This window comes from Solanum stenotomum, chromosome 4, assembly GCF_019186545.1.
Source record: "Solanum stenotomum isolate F172 chromosome 4, ASM1918654v1, whole genome shotgun sequence".
Classification (NCBI taxonomy): domain Eukaryota; kingdom Viridiplantae; phylum Streptophyta; class Magnoliopsida; order Solanales; family Solanaceae; genus Solanum; species Solanum stenotomum.
The window spans coordinates 16,917,055-16,940,940 of record NC_064285.1 but is presented as its reverse complement, the minus strand read 5'-3'; the positions used below and the strand labels follow the sequence as shown (position 1 = coordinate 16,940,940).

Genomic DNA, 23,886 nt, shown 5'->3' with positions numbered 1-23,886 from the left:
CATTACAATGAAGCAATTACTTGCATACATCACACAAACATGAAATCAAACCATCACATACCTCGAAACCAAGCTTGAATCCCTCTAAGGCACATGATTCTTCCTTTGCCAAATTCGTTCCGTTTGTTCAAGGTCTACAAACAATCAATTCAATACAAGGTCAATAATTAAGGTCTAAATTACCCGGATTTTGACAAACCCAACACCCAATACCCAACTCATGATCCTAAGGTACAACTAGGGCTTTTTTCCACCATCCAATTTAGTTTAAAACCCTCCCCCAACAATATATAATTAAGATTCTATGTTGTACGGATCGAAAAATGGATTTAGGGAGTGAAAACCTTACCTTTAGCACCTAAAGTCGTAGGAAATTGTCAAGAAATCACCCGGGGTAGTCTTCTAGATCTCAAGAACGAAACTTGCAGAAAATAACATTTTTGGGGTTTATTTTCGACTTAAGTCGCGATTGTCCCGCTATGGCGGCCCTATCCCACCACAGCGACCCTGCCCTGGCAGGAATAATCTCGCCCTAGCGGCTTGCAGAGAAAGAAATAGAGAGTCGAATTAAGAGCTTCAAACCCCCATTTCACAACACACCTTTAACCCATGACGTTCAAAAGTTACTCGTTCACGCTAAGACCAGTTTCGAGAGCTCTACTTGCGCGAATTCAATTCCATAAAGTCGTACGGGTTCTTTAATGTCTTAGCTATCTACTTATGCAATCAATTTAATTATTACACTTCTAATTCATTACCATATTTCCCTAGACTCGCCTGACTCCGATTTCGTCCAAATCTGGACTAGGCTAGGAAATTTCAATTTACTACCAAAAAGTTTTCTGACCCAAAAAAATTCCCCGATGGCTTTTCTGTAACGAAGGGAACATGTCGTTACAATAGATACCAATTTACCCATCACTCGTTCCCGAGTGACAACCTAGGAAAACGGCTAAAGTAGGGGTAGAGTAGTATCTGAATTGTCGAATAACTGAGGATACTTGTCCCACATACTTTTTCAGTCGACTCTAGACTTCTAGAAGCTTAGCTTGGATACTTCTCACCTTATGTTGAACATCTTTTACCAAATCAACTCCCAAAGGTTTTACATCTTCAGCCCCAAACCACCCTATGGGTGATCTATACATCCTTCCATACAATGTCTCAATGAAGTCATCTCAATACTCAAGTGATAAATATTATTGTAAGTAAACTTACCTAACAACAAAAGCGATTCCCAACAACTACCACAGTCGATCGTACACCCGTCTTCAACATGTTATCAAGGACCTTGACACAATCATTGGGACAAATCCTTTCGCACTTAAGCATGATAAAATTTCAAATCCATACTCGCTACGATTAGAAGTGAACCCGAACCAACCAACACACACTCATAATACCCATACAATCATAGTTCTTAACAACATCTACATCCCACAACATAAATTCCCATGACCTTAAATTATAAAAATTTGGTCTTTAGACATCAAATACTCATTGAGGGATATGTCCAAGCATACAAACCCCTTAGCAACATTATTGAAATGCTATAATTAGCTATTGTAATTGTAGATTACCCTTAAGAACAGTAGAATTTGACCCAAAGATCCCCACATTTAACCACACATAATCGTTACATGACGTCAACGACAAGATGGATATTAAGATTGGCAGACAACCATAATTACGCATGGTAGCTCTTCTATGAATTCTCATAAGCAAGGTGGCACATGTAGAACCACTGAAATACTTTAACAACTCCAAGACAGCACCAAATATGTCATTTGAAATAACTAAGTGTTCCCAATCATCCCACTCAACCAAGAGAACATCGCAGGATTGGTACCCCTAATCCACCACTAGGGATCTACCTACAAAAGTGAAAACACATATGATAATAGCTAGTGAAACCTACTCACCATCGTGTACAAAATGAAATAGATGGTCACGTAAGAATATTACAGAATAACACTAAAGGATTTCCTCTAAAGAGTCAATACCAGTCATTTCCATTGAGTTGACTCCACATACTCTTCACATCATTCCACTGAAGTCCACACTCTCAATACTAACAACCATCAAGAACACTCTGACCATTTACCTTACTCTAAATCAACACTTTTAAATGAAAACCCTTCTTAGGTACTTTAACAATCAAAAGTAATAAACATTATGACTCAAAAAAGGTGTAAGTCCTTTCAAATTCTTAATACCGGATACAATTGATCGTTTCTCACATTGCCAATTCATACCTTGACAAAATATATCACCACGAATGTAAACTTACAATAAAAATATGACTTGTAAATTCAACCGTATAACACAATCCCCTTATCTATCAATATTAGCTTGTACCTTAAAAATTTTTATGAATTCATGGATCTTCGCTTATCATTGATCGCATCTCCATTGATCTGACAATATCCTTTGCTAAAAATTCCATCGTAGTCATTACTAAACTCAAAAACAAAAATAAAGCACTTATCATCACACTCGAGCTAATGTTTGTACACTCCTTTCTCAAGTCTTTTCCCATAAATTTAACCAATCTGACGGACCCGTGACACTATTACCATAGCCACAACAATGAATGAATTCACACGTCTCTGAACCCAATTCTCTATCCCTCTGAATATACCTCTTTAGCCTTTGCAATCAAATAAAATATTATTGCTCTCACCTCTCTCTAAAGGTTGTACGACATCCCACTATTTTTGCTTCATTATGACTCTAGCTCTTTTAAATTCGATTCAAGTAGTGTCCCCCTATCTCTTAAAACTTTTTATATAACCACGTTACTCACCAAATATTAGAAAACCACAACCTTAGATACTCGCAAGCCGTAATTACTATACAAAATTCGTTTAACCAACAATCATATAGTATAGTTGCATCCCATCACAAGCCATCACGAACTCTTGTTACCATTACGCTCAGTCAGCCTTGACTATCACTACGAAGTCAACCTTTCCATCAACATGACACCTCAAACTCAGGTATACTCATCAGATTCAAAGGACTAACCCAATTTTTATACGCACTTTCTTACTAAAATCTTCAATTTCCTTCACCCAAGTATACTCAATGAGACTTTCTTTATCCATAAGCTTGTCATTCTGGTATCGATCCACTATTTTATGGCTTAAGATAAAATCAACAGTCCTCATACTACCATCCTTCTTCTTAACAAACAAGACAAGAGCACCCCACGGGGAAGCACTAGGATAGATGAAACCTTTATCAAGAAGCTCCTGAATTTGAGCCTAAAGCTTTCTCAATTATACCGGAGCCATGTGATAAGGAGGGATGGAAATGGGGAGAGTATCATGTTCCAAGTCAATGCAGAAATCTATATCTCTATCCGGAGGCATACCAGGCAAATTGGTAGGAAACAGTTCTTTAAATTCAGACAGTACGAGAATAGAGTCGATAGACGGACACTCAACTTCAACATCCCAAATACGAGCCAAATACACCAAACATTCTTGCCCCACTAGTTTCCTAGCCCGAATGAAGGATATGATCTTAACTGGCTTAGGCTTGTACATCCCTTCCCACTCTAACTTTTCCCTACCAGGGATCTCTAGAGTCACAGGCTTAGCATTATAATTAATCGAAACAAAATAGGGGGACAACCAAGTCATGCCTAAGATTATAGCAAAGTCAGTCATATCCAAAATAACCAAGTCACCCAAGTCTGAAAACCCATAAACAAAACAGGACAATCATGATACACATGGATGACTATGACAGACTCTCCAACTGGGGTAGAAACATGGATGGGGCATCAGGCACATCACAAACTGCCTCAAATCCCAAGGCAAACTAAACTGACACATATGAATAAGTAGAACCCGGATCAAACAAGGCAATAGCCATCTTGTACAAACAAGAATAGCACATGTGATCACTGCAATCAGACAACTCAGCCTCAGTCTTGCCCGAAAAGGCATAAAATTGAGCCATGTCATCTTGACGGGCAACTTCCTTGCCTGGCGACATTGCTCCCCTACCTGTATTACCATTTCATCGGCCTTCACGACCTTACTGATTTCCTCCTCATATGCCCAAGTTCTCCACAATTTTAACACACTTAATAACATCACCAAGCAAGCATCGCTGCTATTGTAGTAGTCATATTATGACCCTCTTTGATATACACTCAATCTAGGAAATCGCAGTAGATATTCTAACTTCAATTGTCACAACATGATTTATCATTTACTAAGCAACCCATACATGATATGACAACAATACTAAATGCATTTTCCAAGTAATGGTGTTCATTATCCAGCTGTCCCTTACAAAACTTCTTAAATGTTATCACCTATAAGCTCAAATCTGTAAATCTGACCTTAATCACTTCACAAAGCAACGAATTTGCTCTATATTCGGGAACTCATCTCTCATTTTATCCCTCAAAGTTCAGGGTATATACTTCTCCATACAAAAGGCTATAAAATGTTTCCCAAGTCATGAGTGGTGCATTTACTAGTCAACACTCAACATGAGACCACCACTGCATTTTGGTCTCTCTAGGATTGATATGTCACAAACTCAACCTTAAACCTCTCCACTATATTCATCTTAAGAAGCAACTCATGACAGTCAATAGGGAAGTCCTAAACATTTTCATATTCCATACCCATGAAGAATGACACTTTCACCTTTAAGAACATAATAAAACCTCATGTTTATCTTTAGTCATTGCATACCCACAGCGAGTCAGGAAAACATACATATTTCCAAGGACACATTTTCTATTGCTCGTGTTGTTGTTTTCACCTTTACAACTCAATTACTAACCAGATGCGACATAGAGTGAAGGAATTCAGATACCAATTTGTATCACCTAGATACCAATTTGATTCAAGTCATAGCACGAATGGAGTAGAAAGAAATGAGTTTTTCCTAAAGTCTTATAGCCTCTCGAAGAAAAGTACAGACGTCTCTGTACCATTCCGCAAGACTCTACTAGACTCTTTTTGGTACAATGAGATCAACGAACCTAGGGCTATGATACCAACTTTGTCACGACCCAGACCGTCGTGATTGGCACCCACACTAACCTTCCGGTGGGAGAACCATTACTACAACCCAGACTAAACAACTAAACCAAAAACTATACATTTAAAGATACGAAAGCAGGTTTAAATGACCAAAAGAAATACAGAGTTCACATAAACTCCTAAGGTTTAAATACAACTAACTAAACTAATACGGAAGAACAACCCCTAGAACCTAAAAGTTATTGTACCAAAATATCTAAAGTGCAACAAGTCGAAGAAAAAGGGGTACAACCCTGAACTAACATAAGCAATCCTATTTAAACAGTCTGAGTCCGAAAGAATGGACTAAACAAAATTGAAGGATCTATGGCAACCTAGAAAAATTAGCTCACCCTTGAATTCGATCTCAATTACTGATCTCCTAGCTGAGTAGCCGCCTGAAGATGCCTTGTACTCAACAAAGAACGAGCAAGTGCAATATCAGTACACAACCACAGTGTACTGGTAGGATCACGCAGCTATCCCATTAAGTGAAACATATATAAGCAGTCACAACATAGTAAACATGACCTGTACAAAATATAAATACACATTTGTAATCATTTTAAAGTAACAAACAGTCTTTCAATATCAATCACTATTAGATACCAATGTAATCATCACAAGTAGATACAAAGCATGATTCAATGGTCCTCTTACGGAACCTATTCAATGATCCTCTCATGGAACCCACACCAAAACTGTTAGTGTACCGGAACGTGATACCTGATCCCAATTAGTGTGCCGGACGTGACACCCAATCAAATTATATGCGCCAAAACGTGGCACCCGATCCCAGTTAGTGTGTCAAAATGTGACACTCGATCCAATCATCATACCACAATCACAAACACAATATACATTCTCATAATCATACAATCAAGTGTTGATTCATGGCATAATCATTCATTCTTACTCATTTACATTAGGTTTGACCAATAGTTATATATTCACATACATACATGCATTACAATGAAGCAATTACTTACATACATTACACAATCATGAAATCAAACCATCACCTACCTCGAAACCAAGCTTGAATCCCTCCAAGACACTTGATTCTTCCCTTTTTGGATTTGTTCTGCTTGTTTTAGGTCTACAAACAATCAATTCAATACGAGGATCAATAATTAAGGTTTAAATTACCCGGATTATGACAAACCCAACATCCAACTCATGATCCTAAGGTGCAGCTAGGACTTTTTCCCACTATCCAATTCAGTTCAAAACCCTCCCCCAACAATATATAATTAAGATTTAATGTTCTACGGATCGAAAAATGGATTTGGAGAGTGAAAACCTTACCTTTAGCACCAAAAGTCATGGGAAACTGTCAAGAAATAACCTGGGGTAGTCTCCTAGCTCTCAAGAACGAAACTTGCATAAAATAACAATTTTTGGGTTTATTTCTGACTTAAGTCGCGACCATCCCTCCATAGCGGCCCTCCCTAGCAGGAATAATCCCGCTCTAGCGGCTTCTACAGAAACAGAGAGTTGAATTAAGAGCTTCAAACCCCCATTTCACAACACACATTCAACCCTTGACGTTCAAAAGTTACCAGTTCTCGCTAAGACCAGTTTCAAGAGTTCTACTTGCCCGAATTTGATTCCCTAAAGTTGTACGGGTTCCTTAATGTCTTAGATATATACTCATGCAATCAATTTCATTATAACACCTCTCATTCATTACCAGATTTCCCTAGACTCACCTGGCTCTGATTTCGTCCAAATTTGAACTAGGCTAGGAAATTTCAAGTTACTACCACAAAAATTTCCCCGATGGCTTTTCTATAACGACGGGAACATGTCGTTATAATTGTAATAACAAAATGGATTCAGCATTAGTAAACTCAAGGCCATTGTCCGACCTTATCATTTTTATGGTAGTTTTGAACTGATTTTCAACCATATTGGTAAAAGCTCTGATAATAGGTAAGGCATTGCTTTTATGGCTAAGGAGGTATGTAAAGATAGACCAACTAAAATCATCTACCAAGGAAATAAAAAAATTTAATTGGTCATGTGTTGGTACTTGATAAGGCCTCCATATATCAACATCTACTGTATCTAATATGGTAGTAATATTGTGAGTCTTTGGTTGGAAAGGTAATCTTGTTTGTCTTGCCATAGGGAAAATGGGGTAGATGATAACCGATGGATTTACACTTATATGAGGTCTTTTTAGTTCAACAATTAGTGTCCTAAATACATAATTATGTCCTATTTTGATGATATTTTGATGATTTTCATCTATGTAGGCTAAAAGATGATGCTAGGATGAATACTTGAAAGAAAGGACAAAAACATTGAAAGAAGTACAAACTTCACACTAGCAGTCGCCTAACGAAAAATGGTGGATCACCCAAATGGCCTAACCTCACCCAAAGTGACAGTGTGCACAATTGAAGATATTCGAGGCAGGTCAGCGATCTAAACATGAAATGGTTACTCGCTGAAGAGGAAGGGCAAATAAGATGACCATCACCAAAGGTGAAAGGACTTGGTTGAAAATGAAGGCTTAAAAAGGGAGAAAATATGGTAATCAGTGATCCACTGAATCTAAAAGGAAGACTTGAATGAGTTTTCCAACTAAGGTTCAAACACCTGAAGCCTAAAGCTAATGAAAGGCAAGCTGAGGAATAGATGGCGATCCGCCGATCATGTTTGACGAGCCCGACATATGTCACAGAATTGGTCACACAGTGAATTTTTGGCCAAAATTTGGGAAACTATTAAATATCCCAATGGAGAGAGAAAATAGAGGGCTTTTGGGAAAGAGTTTTCAAAGCTTTTGTTTTTGGAGAGTTTTTGCATGAGACATCTCACCCTTTGAAAAACATCTATACTTTTGGGGTTTCAATTTTTCTCTTGTAATTGAAAATTGGAAGTTGAAATCAAAGTCGGTGTTGATTATAATTGCTTGATTTTATCACATCCATGGTTGTTATCTTGATAGGTATAATTTCTTTACTTTTTGTAATTTGTAGCTAATACCCCAAGTATAGGGTGCAATTATGGGGAAGGATAATGATTTAATGTAGTGATAAAGAAGACTCATAATAATACTATTGACTGCTCGTAGAGATGAGTGACCTAAACGACTAAGTCATAGATCAAAAGATGACTTGGACATATGGAAAGCTTGTGATTGATTAGCGGGAGTGGGTTGGCTGATTAATTGGGCAGCAAGGAGGCGATAAAGGCCATTCTCAAGAGTCTTTCGCAGCACGATCCTTCACAAGACAAAAACAAGGGTGAAACTCAAATATAACATCAATAAATTTTGCCACGCTAAGTAATTTTTTGATAATTCCAGGCATCAATAATACATTAGATAGATGTAAAGGTCGACTAACTAAAGGTAAGATGGAATGATCAAAATGAGATATTGTCAAACATGAGCCATTACCAACATGAATTTGATTGCTTCCCAGATACTCTACTTTTATCGTTATATTCGGCATATCATTAGTTAAATGATGAGTAGCTCCAGAATTTGGGTAACAATTCGAGTCTCCAACCATGGAAGGCTGTGCAATAAGAACATTAATGTGCGACTTGGATGTAACTTGATAGGCATGGTCGAAATGGTGGTAGCAATTTAGAGTCAAGTGTCCAAACTTGTTGCCAACTTGACACTGATTTTGGTTGGATGAGTTAGTGTTGCGACCCTGACCTCGTCCTCGTCCAGACCTGCAACCATAAGCCTGATTGCTATTGAAATTAATAGGCTTCTTAAATGAATTTCCATAGTTAGGATTATTGGATTGTCTAGCAGACAAGTTGGCTTAGCCTAATCCTTGTTCCAAATGATACTTATGACTTAAAATCAAGCCATGAAGATCAAACGAGGAAATTAATTCCACTCTAGAAGTGACGAAGAAAACCACAACATCATATTCTTCTCCAAGTCCTCCAATAATATATAAGACAAGATCATCATCAATGACAGGGTGTGCCACAACTGCGAGATTATCATCACAAGTTTTCATCTATTGAAGGTATTCTACCATTGGTGAGTTGCCTTTATTTGTGGTCTGTAATTGTAGTCTTAGTTGCATTATCCTAGCCTTGGATTTCGATGTAAAACATTATCGCAAGAGGCTGTTGTCTGAGATGTTGTACTGTTGGGAATAAACCCGCAATGAAAATAATATTTACGGTAATAAAAGCAATAAAAGTGGAACACAACAATATGGTTAATCAACAAGAATAAAAAGAGCAATAATGACACCAAGATTTTATCTGGAAACCCTCTTGAATAAGGGAAAAACCACGGCCCAAGAGGAGCAACTGATATCACTATAGTAAGGATTTTTACACTTGTAGGTCTGAGTAAAAACTCCAAAGACCACTACACACTCAAAACAAATAACCTTTTTTTTAATTTTCCCACCTCACTATAATATTGCTCACAATCTCTATTTTTCCTCACAGACTATTTTCCTCTGTGATGCCTCACTCTTCTTTTCTCTCATTTGTTTTTGGTGCATTTGAGAATGAAGAATGACCCTCCCTTTTATAGAGAACAAATGCAGTAGCCTCCAAATATGCTACAGAAGAAAAACATTTGATTTTTTTCTTCTTCACAGCTTACTAACATTTGACTTTTGAGGATAGCTGGAAAAACAAATCAGCACATGTATATCCAATATCTTCCAAATCTGCCAACGCTTTAACATTGTGAGATTTATCAAAGTTTGGTACATGAGGATGGACCCCACAATCTCCCCCTTTAGAGCCATTCACCGGAAGGAGGTAGCTCTAAGTTTCTATCTTGAGTGCATGCCAACAAGTTCTTTGCATAGCTCGAACATGTCTCTTGATACCACCTTGGTCAACATATCCGAAGAGTTTTCACTAGTAGGGATCTTCATGACCTACATAGATTCGTCCTCTATCTTTTCCTGAATCCGGCGTCCTTGCATGATACATGGTGTTCTTGCTCAAATCTATTGCACTTTGACTGTCACAATAGACGACATACTCCTTCTGATACAATCCAAGTTCTTGAAGAAATTGTTTCAGCCATACCATCTATTTGCCAGCTTCAGTAGCTGCAATATACTCTGCCTCAGTTGTAGAGAGTGTGACACAGTTCTCCAACTTTGACTACCATGATATAGCTCCCCCTGAAAACGTAAACAAATATCCAGTAGTGAATTTTTTGTTATCGAGGTCACCTGCCATATCAACATTTGTATAGCCCTTCAAGATTGGATCAGATCCTTCAAAACACAAGCACTATCTTGTGGTACCTCTTAGGTACCCGAGTATCCACTTAACTTCCTCTTAGTGTTCTTTTTCAGGATTTTCAAGGAATCTTCTAACAACACCAACTGCATGAGCAATATCAGGTCTTGTAAACACCATTGCATACATCAAACTCCCCATTACTGAAGAATAAGGAACTTTGGTCATTCCCTCTTTCCCCTCTTTTATTGTAGGACACATCTGTTTGTTGAACTTCAGATGACTCGCAAAAGGCGTGCTAACAGGTTTAGAACTCTTCATGTTGAATCGTTCTAGTACACGTTCAATGTACTTCTCTTGAGATAGCCACAACTTTCTTTTTGTTCGTTCTCGAACAATTTTAATCCCTAGAGTTTGTTGTGTTGGGCCCAAATCCTTCATGTCAAATGACTTGGACAAATCTCTCTTCAACCTTGCAATCAACTCTTTGTCTTGTCCTATAATTAACATGTCATCCACATACAACAACAAAATAATAAAATTGTTTTTGGAAAATCTTTTGAAGTATACACATGGATCAGAATAGGTTTTGTGTATGTTTGACTTTTCATGAAAGAGTCAAACTTTTTGTACCATTGCCTTGGTGCCTGTTTCAACCCATAAAGAGTCTTATTCAATTTGCACAACATGTGTTTCTTTTCGGATACTTCAAATCCCTCTGGTTCTCCATATAAATCTCCTCTTCCAAATCTCCATGAAGAAATGCAGTTTTCACGTCCAATTGCTCAAAATAGTTCGAATAGAAGTCATTTAGATAACAAGCGAAAATATTTCAGCAAAATCAATTCCTTTATTTTGTTCGAAGCCTTTTATTACCAATCGAGCTTTGTATCTGACCAACTTGCCATTTCCATCTTTCTTGAGTTTAAAGACTTATTTGCACTTAAGCGGTCTTTTGCCTTTTAGAAGTTCAACTAGCTTATATGTGCCATTTTTTTTGTAGAGAATCCATCTCTTCTTGCATGGCTTTCATCCATTGGCTATTTTCTGGATGAGTCAACATCTTTTTAAGACTTTCTAGCTCCCCTTCATTATTAATGAGGACATATTCTGAGGAAGGGTACTTGGATGACTCTACCCTTTGTCTTTCTGATCTCCTCAGAGGTTGAGATAGTCCTTCTTTGTCTGGGTACTCCACTTGCTCGATATTATCACCAAGTTACTCCCCCTTCTCAACAATCTCATTTGGTTTCTCTTCCTGTTCAGCAACGTCATCGATCATACTTTCTGCACTTATGGGATGGTTAGAAGTAAAAGGAATTGTAACAAGATTATGGACTGTACCATTCTTTTTCTTGGCCTTCTCAATAGATCATCAACAGTTCCAACTGCACTTTCTCAAAAAATTACATCTCTACTTCTAATGACCTTCTTCTTTACAGGATCCTACAGTCTGTACCCAAACTCTTCATCTCCATATCCAATGAATATGCAGGGTACTGATTTATAATCTAGCTTGGTTCTCTATTCCTTCGGTACATGTACAAAAGCTTTGCAACCAAACACCTTTAAATACGAGTAGGACACCTCCTTGTTGGCCCAAACTCTTTCCGAAATGTCAAACTCCAATGGAACGGATGGACTATGATTGATAAGATAACATGTTGTCCGATCTGCTTCACCCCAGAATGACATAAGTAATTTAGCCATTCTGAGCATGTTTCTCACCTTCTCAACAATGGTGTGATTCATTCTCTCAGCTACACCATCGTGTTGTGGGGTTCCAGGAACTGTCTTTTCATGTCTGATTCCATGGTTTGAACAGTACTCTTCAAATTCTCTTGATGTGTACTCACCTTTACTGTCAGTTCGGAGACGTTTTAGCTTCTGATCCGTCTCTATTTCTACCAAAGCATGAAACTTTTAAAATAGTTGAAACACCTAATATTTGGCTTTCAAGATATAAACCCACAATTTTTGTGAAGCATCATCAATTAAAGTAATAAAGTATTTATTGCCTCCCATTGATTCTATCATTGGATCACAAACATCAGAATATACCAAATCAAGTATATTCAACTTTCTTTCAGATTATGTCTGAAATGAGACTCTATGTTGCTTACCAAATAAACAGTAGTTACAAGGTTTTATCATTGTACTTTTGGCAAAAGAGATGAGTGATTTTTTGGAAACAATTTGCAATCATTTCTCGCTCATATGACCCATTTTCTATGCCACAAATCTGCAGAAATCTCTTCGTGAGCTCCATTCATTTCACCTTGGCATATTTCTGCATTTGTCCTGTACAACGTGCCACGAGCAACTCCTTTTGCATTCACCAATGCCCCTTTGGTGAGTCTCTATTTTTTATTTGCAAAGTAGTTCTCATATCCATCTCGGTCCAAAGCAACTCTCGAGATCAAGTTCATCCGCAAATCAGGTACGTGGCGCACATCTTTCAAAGCATTCGACATTTGTCTTTTTGCAAACGTCTCTAATTCCCGCAATCTTTGAGTAACTTGTGTTACCCATTTTCATATTGCCAAAATCACCAGCTACATATTTGGGGAAAAAGATCTCTTACCGGTGTCGCATGGTAAGATGTTGTTGTGTCGACCACCCATTCCGCCTTTACACCTGCCAAGTGCATGCATTCATCTTCCTCGTTTATGAGGAGAACAACATTGTCATTATTTTGCACCATGGAAGTTGTGTTGTCATCATTCTTTTGGCCGCTGCTTTCTCCTTTGCTCCTTTTTAGATTTAGACAATCTCTTTTGAAGTAACCTGGTTGATCGCAATTGTAGCAATTACTAGCCTTTGATTTTGATCGGACCTTGGACTTTTCATGAGCTCTAGATCTACCGTGGTTGCTCTACTCCTTTGGTAACTTCTGCCTCTACTTTATGTGATGAGAGCATGTCCGTAATTTTCAGGATATTTTCTCATCTTCTCATTAATCAGAAAGGCTGATGTGACATCCTTCAACTCAATAGAGTCCTTACCATGTAAGATGGTTGTTGCCAAATTATCGTAGGAAGATGGCAACGAGTTTAGGAGTATTGTGGCTTTATCTTCCTCCTCGATCTTTACTCTGAGGTTTGGTAGCAGTGTGATTAGTCCATTAAGCATATTTAAATGGGACAAAAAAATTGTACCTTCACCCATATGTAGGGCGTATAACTGCTTCTTTAGGTACAATTTATTTGTCAGCGTTTTGGACATGTATAGATTTTCTATCTTTGTCCAAATGCCACATGCACTCTCTTCATCGATGATATATTAACCACATCATCAGTTAAGGGCAACCTAATTGCACTAGCAGCCTTTTCATCCATTTCTTCCCAATCCTCAGGTGTCATGGACTCAGGGTTTTTGGATTTGCCGCCTAGTGCCTTGTGCAAACCCTGTTGGATGAGTAAATCCCTCATAATTCTCTGCCACATTGAGAAACTGCTATCACCGTTGAATTTTGTTACCTCATACTTTACTCCAGACATTTTTTTGTCACTAAGTATAGAACGATAGATGGCAAAAATATTTCTATAAATGAGTAGAACCTGTGCTCTGATACCAATTGATGGGAATAAACCCGCAACATACATAATATTTGCAGCAATAAAAGCAATAAAAGCGAAACACAACAATACGATTAATCAACAAGAATAAAAAGAGCAATAATGACATCAAGATTTTACGTGGAAACCCTCCTAACTAAGGGAAAAACCATGGCCCGAGAGGAGCAACTGATATCATTATAGTAAGGATTTTTACACGTGTAGGTCTGAGTAAAAACTCCAAAGACCACTACACTTTTGATTTTTCCACCTCACTACAATATCTCTCACACTCTATTTTTTCTCATAGACTATTTTCCTCTGTGATGCCTCACTCTTCTTTTCTCTCCTTTGTTTTTGGTGCATTTGAGAATGAAGAATGACCCTACCTTTTATAGAGAACAAATGCAGTAGCCTCCGAATATGCTACAGAAGAAAAATAATTCTCTCTTCTTCACAGCTTACCAACATTTGACTTTTGAGGAAAGCTGGAAAAAAAAATCAGCACATGTATATCCAATATCTTCCAAATCTGCCAACCCTTTGACATTGTGAGATTTATCACAGTTTGTCACATGGGGATGGACCCCACACGTACAACCGACTACTTGGGCTAAAATCCCTTCGTTGAGGGTTAAGAGAAGCCAACTCAATAAAAGTTGGTCTTGTTTGATCCATAAACTGTATTCGAGATTGATAACCGCGCCAGCTAAGGCTGCTTTAGAAGAGCTATTATTACCTTGGGAGGGCACTTGTGCCTACCATCCACATATCCCTCAAGTTCATGACCCCTAGTAAGAACCAGGAGAATTTGTGATGTCCACACAATATAATTATGATGATCCAATTTAAGAAGATGAGTCTAAATGATGTTGGTTGTGAATGAATTCCGCGAATGGTTTTGCGAGGTGATAGTGGTAATTGAGGGAAGTGTCATTGTGAGTCGTGAGTCTTCGCATGGCTCCGATACCATGTAGATATTTTATGAATACAATAAATCTTAATTGTATTTTATGAAAGAGTTCATCATCAATATATACAGGAGGTTACACAAAGTGTAATTGAATAAAAACTCTCCAAACGATAAACTATAAACATGAATTCTAATTGAATATAACTACTACATAAACGTGAGGATAACCTCACTGTTATGATGTCCTAAGAATATGACAATATACATTTATCCTGATCTCGTGGTTTAAACTAGAGAATACAAAAAGATCAAAAGACATATTAGCTCTCCCTATTGTTGTTCATTTTCATATTTGGTCCATAAAAGCAAGAGTGGGACAAAATAAATCACAAGATATAGCTTTTTCTTTTGGATAAACCCTCCCTAATAAAAAAGCTCTAAAAAAGAAGTAAAGTAAAGCTACTTATCCACATGCACGTCCACTTTATCTTCTTTTCTCTTTTTGCTTAATTATTCCCATTAACTCACCTTTTTCATTGTTTTCCTCCCTAAGTAACTTTTATTTCTGGGCCATCCTTGTCCTTTTTTGGCAGTATATTGAGGATATTCATCTACATGACACATGATTCATGATCTAGTCATTAAAGTAAAATGAAACACTTTACTTAATGCTAAATGGGGTCCTCATAGAGTACTACTATTGTGCTGGAAAGAAAAGTGGTGAAGAATCTCTTTGTAATTTGCCATCACTTATTTTTACTTTGCTCATCTTGTCTTCACACCAATGCAATTGTTCTTCATTTACTTGCCTCATTCTCAATACCCTTGACACTAATTTCAAGTCTACTAAAGACATCAATATTTCCATCTCTTCTTCATCTTTTAACCTTCTTTTATTCCTCAAGCACTTTCCTGATCTTTGTAAATCTTTCACCTTTGATTTTTTCTGCACAAAATATTAAAGGTTTACGTTATGTGCATTGTCAATATAAATCGTTATTACTATGTTATAAGGTGTAATTCTTTACATTATTAGTGCCTATACATATACTTAAATGTTATAAACAATTAATTTTATGGTTAAACTTCTATGTACAAGTAGTATTGCACATAAAACTCACCCTATTAAGTCATTTTAAACTCAATCATCAATTGTGTACCTATAAGTGAAATCCCACCAATGTAGTATGGGGAGGGTAGAATGTACACAGACCTTATCACTATCTCGTAAAGGTAGAAAGACTGTTTCTGAAAGACCATCGGCTCAGATGTAACAAATAATTATAATAATGACACATTTTATGATATTAAATCCTAATATTAAAAAAAAAATATATATATATATATATAGAGAGAGAGAGTTGTGAATTTCAATACATAATTTTGTTAATAAGAAGAAGAGATGTTAGATACTTGCCTTTTTGTTTTGTTTGTTTAACAAGAAGATGGTAGCATGAGGTGAACCTCTTCTTTTTCTCCTAAGGAAAGCTGCCATTAATATTTGGTAACGATTCTCCTTGTCTGCCTTTAGAAAATTCATAAAGGTTCTGATTGCTTCTTTCATTATTTCATGAAATGATTCTGAAGATATTCTTGAGCAATAATCTTCCTCCGCCCCTTTATCCTCCTCTGAATCTAATCAAAATAAGTGTACGGTGTATAATTATATAATATATCACGATTCTTGATAGCAAGAATATCGAAAATAAGCAATTGAATTATTTTTTTCTTTAATATTCAACTTAATTTAGAAAGAAAATAATTATAGCACAATTAGTTCACATTATTAAATTCTAATTATTATTTTTAATAAAAAGCACAAGTCATCCATCTTGAATAAAAGGCAGATTTGGTCCACCCTAGTGTCACATTCATTCTTTTCCTAATTCTCTACTACAACACAGAAGACTACTGAAAAGTGAAGGTCTGAATTATTCAATTAAAAAAAATATTTAACAATAAATGAGTTCAAATTCTATATACTAAAATAACAATAAAAAAAGGTTTTTATACCACTAAGTCAATTAAATTACAGGCAACAGCCCATGTATGACATGAAAAATAAGTTACTCCTGCTATCTTAATTTATGTGACATGTTTCACATTCTGAGATTCAAATAAGTCTATTTTTTACTGTAAATTTTTTATATATCTTTTAAATATTTTGATATGTCAATTATTGTGATTTATAATACTTTTTATGTAGTTTACAAATAAATAAATTTTTTTAAATTTTTGAAGATTTCATTAGCAAATTTTATGTCAAACTTAAATTGTTTGACTATTAAAAAACAAAATGTGTCACATAAATTGGGGGAGAGGGAACAATAATTTTCAATAGAAGGTTAAATAGCACTCACGACCAACATCAACAACAACAATATACTCAATACAATTCTTCTCAATATGATTTGAGAGAATAAAGTGTATGCAGACCTTACCACTACATTATAGAGTAGAAAGATTTTTCCTAATTAAAGACCCTCAGCTCAATTTTACTAATGAAGAAAGCATAACAATTAATAAATAAAAGCAAGCACTATAGATGTTTAAAAAATTCATTAGACCAATAATATTGGGTACAAGTCAAAATGGATATGTAATTTCATTGACCATAATATATTCAACATGGACTTTTTCATACGTATTAAAAGGTAGAGAAATTTAGTACCTCGATATTCTGGGACTTGAAGCAATTTTGGAGCTAAACTTCTCATTCTAGCATAAATTTCTGGTCTCCTTCCATTTTCATACGGCTCATTCTCAACGTATCTTTGTAAAAGAACTTGAAACTGCTGGAAATGTTGTGCTACATAAGCAGGACAACCTTGATCGTCCTTCGATTCCTTATTATTATTATTGTTATTATGGGAAGCTCGTAGTCGTTGGAAGTACTTGTAATTCCAACTCAGAGCTTCCCATGCTAAGCATACCTGTGCTACGTAAGCAGCTTCTAGTTCATGATACGGGTTATGATGCTGAGTTGACTTCTTATTTATAAACAATTTATGAACAATCCTATCTGATATTGATCTTGGACATGCTTGAATTGATCTTAATGTTTCTGAAAATGAATTGGTTGCTTCATTAGTCAATAATTAAATCAAAATAGAAACATTTTTGTGGTAGGAAAAAAGAAAATATTTCACTTATCGTCACTGAATTTTACCTATCATTATACATTTAGTGTTTTCATTTTATACGATGCACTTTGACTGAAGCATAAAGTTGAAGACGGAATATTTTAAAAACATGTCATAATATTAATGTCATTATAAATTATCTCACTAATTATAACTATTGTAAATCGAGAAGTATGACTCATCACTCACCACGTCAGTGATGAGTCATACCTATCCGTAATTTAATTAAAAAAACATTTAATAACAAATTAAAACAAAATAACTATAGAAGTCCTTCACTTGTACAAAAATTCCTAATCCAACACTAGAAATTTCACTTTTTCCATTATTTGTATTTTCTAAGCAATTCACATGTACAATTTCACTTTTTTTAATGTGATAAAATTGGTTTGCGAATTTATTATTATAAAGTACAAAATTCAGTAATAATACGTGAAATTAACCTGGAAAAAATGATAGAGAGATGGAGATTTACCTGTTTCATGTAGTTTTTGTGCACTAATTCTATCAAAAAACAACATTTCTTCATCATATTTTTGGAAGATAGTGTAAGACTCCCATTTAGGGCAACTTCTCCTTGAAGAAGAAGAAAATGGATCATCAGTTGTTGAGTCTTTAATTGAACTTCTCCATTCAGTAGAACTCTTTGAAGTTGAGCCATTAGTACAAGAATCCCCAAATATTTCATGCTCATCCTTTTCTTCTTGCACTAATTGCAAAATCTTCTTATTGTTCTCTAACTTTGATGATGTTGCATTAACAAACATATTTTCCTCTCTAGTACACAAATTAATTTCTGTCACTTTCTTGTCTTCAATCATTTCCCTGTAACAATTTCCTGTAACAAAGACATCATTATTAACATATCTTTTTGGAATTTAAGTATAACTTCTGACACAGTTTCTACCCTTCAGGTGACCAAACACTTTGAGCGCATCGGCACTAGGTAGTTCGATGCGACAGACTCGACTCAAAAGACATTGAGAAGGGATTTATCCTGGATCATTCATGTGGATAACTATCCTCCAAACCAACTAAGTCATCTCGAAGGACCATTATTAACATTGTACACGTTGTTTTGGGAAGTAAATTTAATTTGTAAAATAAGATTTGAATTAGTACGTACCATGATTTATGTCCTTGTCGATGATATTCGTTAATACATTTGTATTCATGTCCCGGGGAAGAGGTGAAGTCGGCCCAACTTTGTTGATTTCAGAATCAGAATAACTAGAAGGATCAGAATCAGAATCAGAATGATCATCTATTATTTCTTTAACTTCCACTTCATCATCATCACTATAAATAGATTCTGAATCCATTATTGAGCTATAAATAGACTCCTCTTCATAATCATCATCAGTACTGCTACAACTTGCTTCTATCTCTTTCTCAACACCAAGAAATTCATCATCTATGAAATGATTTTCTTCCACAAACTCACAATTATCATTATGATAATACTCATGTTCTTCCTCCACTTCTTCGTCATCAGAAAATTCATATGCATCTTGATTCCTAAAAATAAAGTAATTGTGTTAAGAATATAATTAACTAATTAAAGTGTGTTCTCTCTAATATCTTAAGTTTTCAAATGATATGGTCACACACTTCAACATGGTAACAGAGCATGTAGAGGTCCTGAGATCAAGTCTCAGCCATCCATATCAAAAAGAATTTCCACGAACTGAGAATTAAAACATTAAAAGGAAAGTAAGGGAAAAATTACAAGTTACCTCCAGAAAAATGGATTTCCACCAAGGAAATAGAAGAATTTGGCAAGCAAAATGGAAGTGAAATAGGTGAAGAGTAATAAAATTTGAAAAGAGCTAGAGACATTGTAGAACAAACTAGCTATAGTTTCTTCTGAACATTGCATCTTTCTTTCTTTTTTGTTTTTCTATAAGGTTGAAGGCTTACAAAGGTTTTAGAGTCTCTATCGATTTTTGCAACAAAGCAAAGTAGCACTAGGAAAAAAAGTGTCAACTTTAATTGCTTTATAAAATATTTGTTTGTCACAAGATGGTCTATTCCTTTTTATATTATTTTGGAGTTTACTTAAATATCCTTATGCTTAAGATTGATCTTTTTGGTGTCAAATGAATACGCGCTATTAACTTTATTTAGGTGATAGTATGTACACCACTTTTATCAAATATTGCATGCAACTTCCATTACTTAAGAAAAAAAAAAAGAAGGGAAAATCAACAAAAAAAAAACCGACCTTGTGTGAAGGTTGGTAAAACATCGATTTTAGGAGGTCAATTTTTTGTGAAAGTAGGAAAAAACCTAATCTTGTTTAAAATTAAACAAATAGACATAGTACACATCTTACATGACATCTTAAATGTAATTTGTGTCCTACGTGGTGTTCTATGTGTATTACGCCACATAGGACTCATATGTTTACTTGTTCAACTTTATACAAGTTAAAGTATTTACTTGTGTTGTTGTGCACAACCAAAGATAAAGACCATAAATGTGAAATGAGGCCAAGTTAAAGGGTATATTTATGTTAGGGGTGTACAAAATCGAACCGAAAACCGAACCAAACCGCAAATCGAGTCAACCCGAAAAAAAACCCGACTAGTGGTTTGGTTTGACTTGGTTTGGTTTTGAAAAAAAATCCCCAACTATATTTGGGTTGGTTTGGTTTAACTAAAAAAAACCAACCCGAGACCAAACCAACCCGACATTATATATATAATTTTAAAATTTTATTTTATACATAAAAAATATTTACGTTGATATAATTTTTAAATATTTCTTATACTTTTTCATAGTTTTTATCTTTTAATATATAATTTCAAGTTTGAAACTTAGAATTATGAATGGGCAAATAAAGATTATAGTCCACAGATGTTGGTAATTATAATAAAGCTTAAATCAAAATCAAATTAATACTAATGCAAAAAGAAAATCAATTCAACACTAAGAATGACAATAATATTGAATATTAGTTCTTTAGTTTTACATTGGTTTAGACAATTAAAATACATAATCTAATTTTTATTTCCTTTAATATTTAGTCATGTAACTAATATTTATTAAACTTAATTTTAGCATGATTTAGTACTTTTAAATTATGATCATTTTCATTATGACTTGTTAATTTGCAATATTTGTTTTACACGATTTCATTATTATTATTTTTGTTGGATATTTTAGTGTCATTAATCATAGCATATTGTGTTATATTTTTAAGAAACATCTTAGATAGTTGTATTTTGGTTGGACTAAAGAAATATTTGAAGTACTAGTAAATTATATGTTTGTATGAATACTTTACCGGAAAAACCCGAGTTTTATTGGTTTGGTTTGGTTTATAAATTTAAAAATCCGACACAAATGGTTTGGTTTGATATTTGAAAAACCCGAACCAACCCGGCCATGTAAACCCCTAATTTATGTATTATCCCTATTTATAAACCAAGCATGTTATAAAATAAATGCAAAAATAATAAAGTTATTCATGTATTAGCTTTTTCATTTATCCAGTAATCAAACAGCCCCTATATGTATAAACACAGATGTACTTATATATTCTTTACATGAAATAATTATTTTTCCCCATAGAAGTACACGAGACTTGTTTTTGGTGCTTATATTTAATAGTTGAAAAAAGTGGAAATTGACATATGAAAAGAATAGTAATGAGCAATCCCTAAATAATAAAATACAATCACAACAAAATTAAAAAGGAAGAGACCTGACCCAGCCACACGTATCTGACTTGCTCTTTACAAAAGAAATGTTAGAATACTTGGCTGTTGGCAGACTAAAAATGAAAAACACTTAAACGAATATGAAAATATTAAAATAAAAACAGTATGGATTTTACTCTCTCCGTCCCATTTTATATGTCATATTTTTACTTTGCACTTGCATTAAAAAATGATGTAACTTTACTCTCTCCATCTCATTTTATATGTCATCCCTTTCTATAAATAGTGATAACAACAAGGTTAAGGGAGATCACAAATAGAGAATTGAATATTAGAATGCGGAAGCACAAAGAAAAGAAACAAAAAAACTAACTAAAGATATGGGAAATTCGAAGGAAAGATCCACGAATATCCAAGGATTAGATGTTCTAAGGTCTTGAAAAGATCCAAGTAACAACATATAGATTTATGGAAGAAATCTAACGCCTTTACTTGAGAAAACGAATTAAGACGATAGATTCGGATCTTGACCGCTTTATGAGTAACTAAAGACAATAATTAGTATGTAGAAACTAATCACCTTCTAAAGAATACCAAAAAGAAACCAAAGATATCACAAGAGAAAGTTACTTTATACCTTAAACTATGAAACTAGTAAAGGTTTAAAGATAAATTCTCAAAGAACAAGTCACAAAGGTTCAAAGAACTCTCTCAAATATTATTAATATCAATCTAAATTGTCTTTAATGAATGAAAAGGACTCCTATATATAGGAGAAGGGGAAAAAAAGGTCCAAGGAACCCTAGAAAGACCATTACAAGGAATCCTACTCTAGAAAGGAAATAAAGTAACCTAACTAGGAACAAATTTAGTACTTCTAGGAAAGCATTAAATGGTACTTAGGAGACCATAAATAGACTAAGGAAAATATTAATAACCTATATATAAATAAATAAATAAGGTAAATCCCAACTAGGAAAAGAATCTTGACAATCTTGGAAAGTTTGACTAGTCTTCTCTCAAAACTTGGGCAGAAAGCAACTCTTGTTGTGGCTGATTCTTGGACTCTTCTTGACCTTTTTTGCACGAAATTGGACCTTAAAATTCCTCATCTTGGGCTTGAATTTGGGCCACCAAATAATTGTAGCATTTGGACAATTCCTCTCCCTTGGGCTTGAGCTCTTCTTCCCCAATAAGAAACCTTTGGATCAGCGATTGAAGCCCATTGAGCTTATCATTGAACTCCTTGGTTTGAGATCTTGTTATGGGCCTCCTTGGAGTTTCTAAAGCGTCATCCTTGTCCTTCAATGGAGTAGAGCTTCCTTGGATGCTATCATTCCCCTCTTCTTGAAGAGAATTCGTCCTCGAATTCAAATCTGCATCAAAATGGGAAAGATCAGAAACATTAAAAGTAGCACTAACTTGGAACTCACCAGGAAGATCAAGTTTATAAGCATTGTCTCCAATCCTTTCAAGGACTTTGTATGGCCCACTTCCTCTAGGATCTAGTTTGGTCTTTCTTTTGGAAGGAAATCTTTCCTTTCGCATATGCACCCAAACCAAGTCACCAGGTTTAAAAACAACATATTTTCTGCCCTTATTCCTTCGCAATGCAACTTCCTTGTTCTTCTTTTCAATTGCAAGCCTTGTTTGTTCATGAATTTTCTTCATCATATCAGCCTTCTTCTTACCATCAAGATTAGCAAAATCATTAGTAGGCAAAGGCAATAAATCAAGGGGGGTAAGGGGGTTGAATCCATATACAACTTCAAAAGGAGTCTTACCAGTAGAAGAATGGAAGGTCCTATTATAAGCAAATTCTACAATAGGTAAGTAATCTTCCCAAGAAGTCAACTTTCCTTTCAAAATAGCCCTCAACATGTTCCCTAAAGTTCTATTAACCACTTCCGTTTGCCCGTCCGTTTGTGGGTGACAAGATGTAGAAAATAGCAATTTAGTTCCCAACTTTCCCCAAAGAATTCTCCAAAAGTGACTTAAGAACTTGGCATCCCTATCACTAACAATAGTTCTAGGTATTCCATGCAATTTAACCACTTCCTTTACAAACAAGTCAGCCACATGAGATGCATCATTAGTCTTTTTACATGGGATAAAACGAGCCATTTTAGAAAATCTATCTACTACCACAAATATACTATCCTTACCATACTTAGTCCTTGGCAGCCCCAATATGAAATCCATAGAAATATCAATCCAAGGGGAATTAGAAACAGGTAAAGGAGTATAAAGACCATGCGGCAATGTTCTAGACTTAGCCTGTTTACATTCAAGACAATAAGAACACACTTTTTCAACATCCTTTCTCATGCTAGGCCAATAAAAATGTTCAGAAAGTATTTC

General features: G+C 35.3%; 1 protein-coding gene across 1 annotated transcript; it reads right to left on the bottom strand.

The window, feature by feature from the left end:
• Positions 1-15,316: 15,316 nt before the first annotated feature.
• On the bottom strand, positions 15,317-19,842 carry LOC125863023 (uncharacterized). Its single transcript, XM_049543162.1, has 6 exons — positions 19,597-19,842; positions 18,987-19,378; positions 18,336-18,698; positions 17,389-17,781; positions 16,135-16,352; positions 15,317-15,663 (listed from the first exon to the last, which is right to left on the bottom strand). Exons 1-6 carry the CDS (start codon positions 19,737-19,739, stop codon positions 15,415-15,417), a joined length of 1,758 nt encoding a protein of 585 aa, XP_049399119.1. The 5' UTR covers positions 19,740-19,842; the 3' UTR covers positions 15,317-15,414.
• Positions 19,843-23,886: the final 4,044 nt, after the last annotated feature.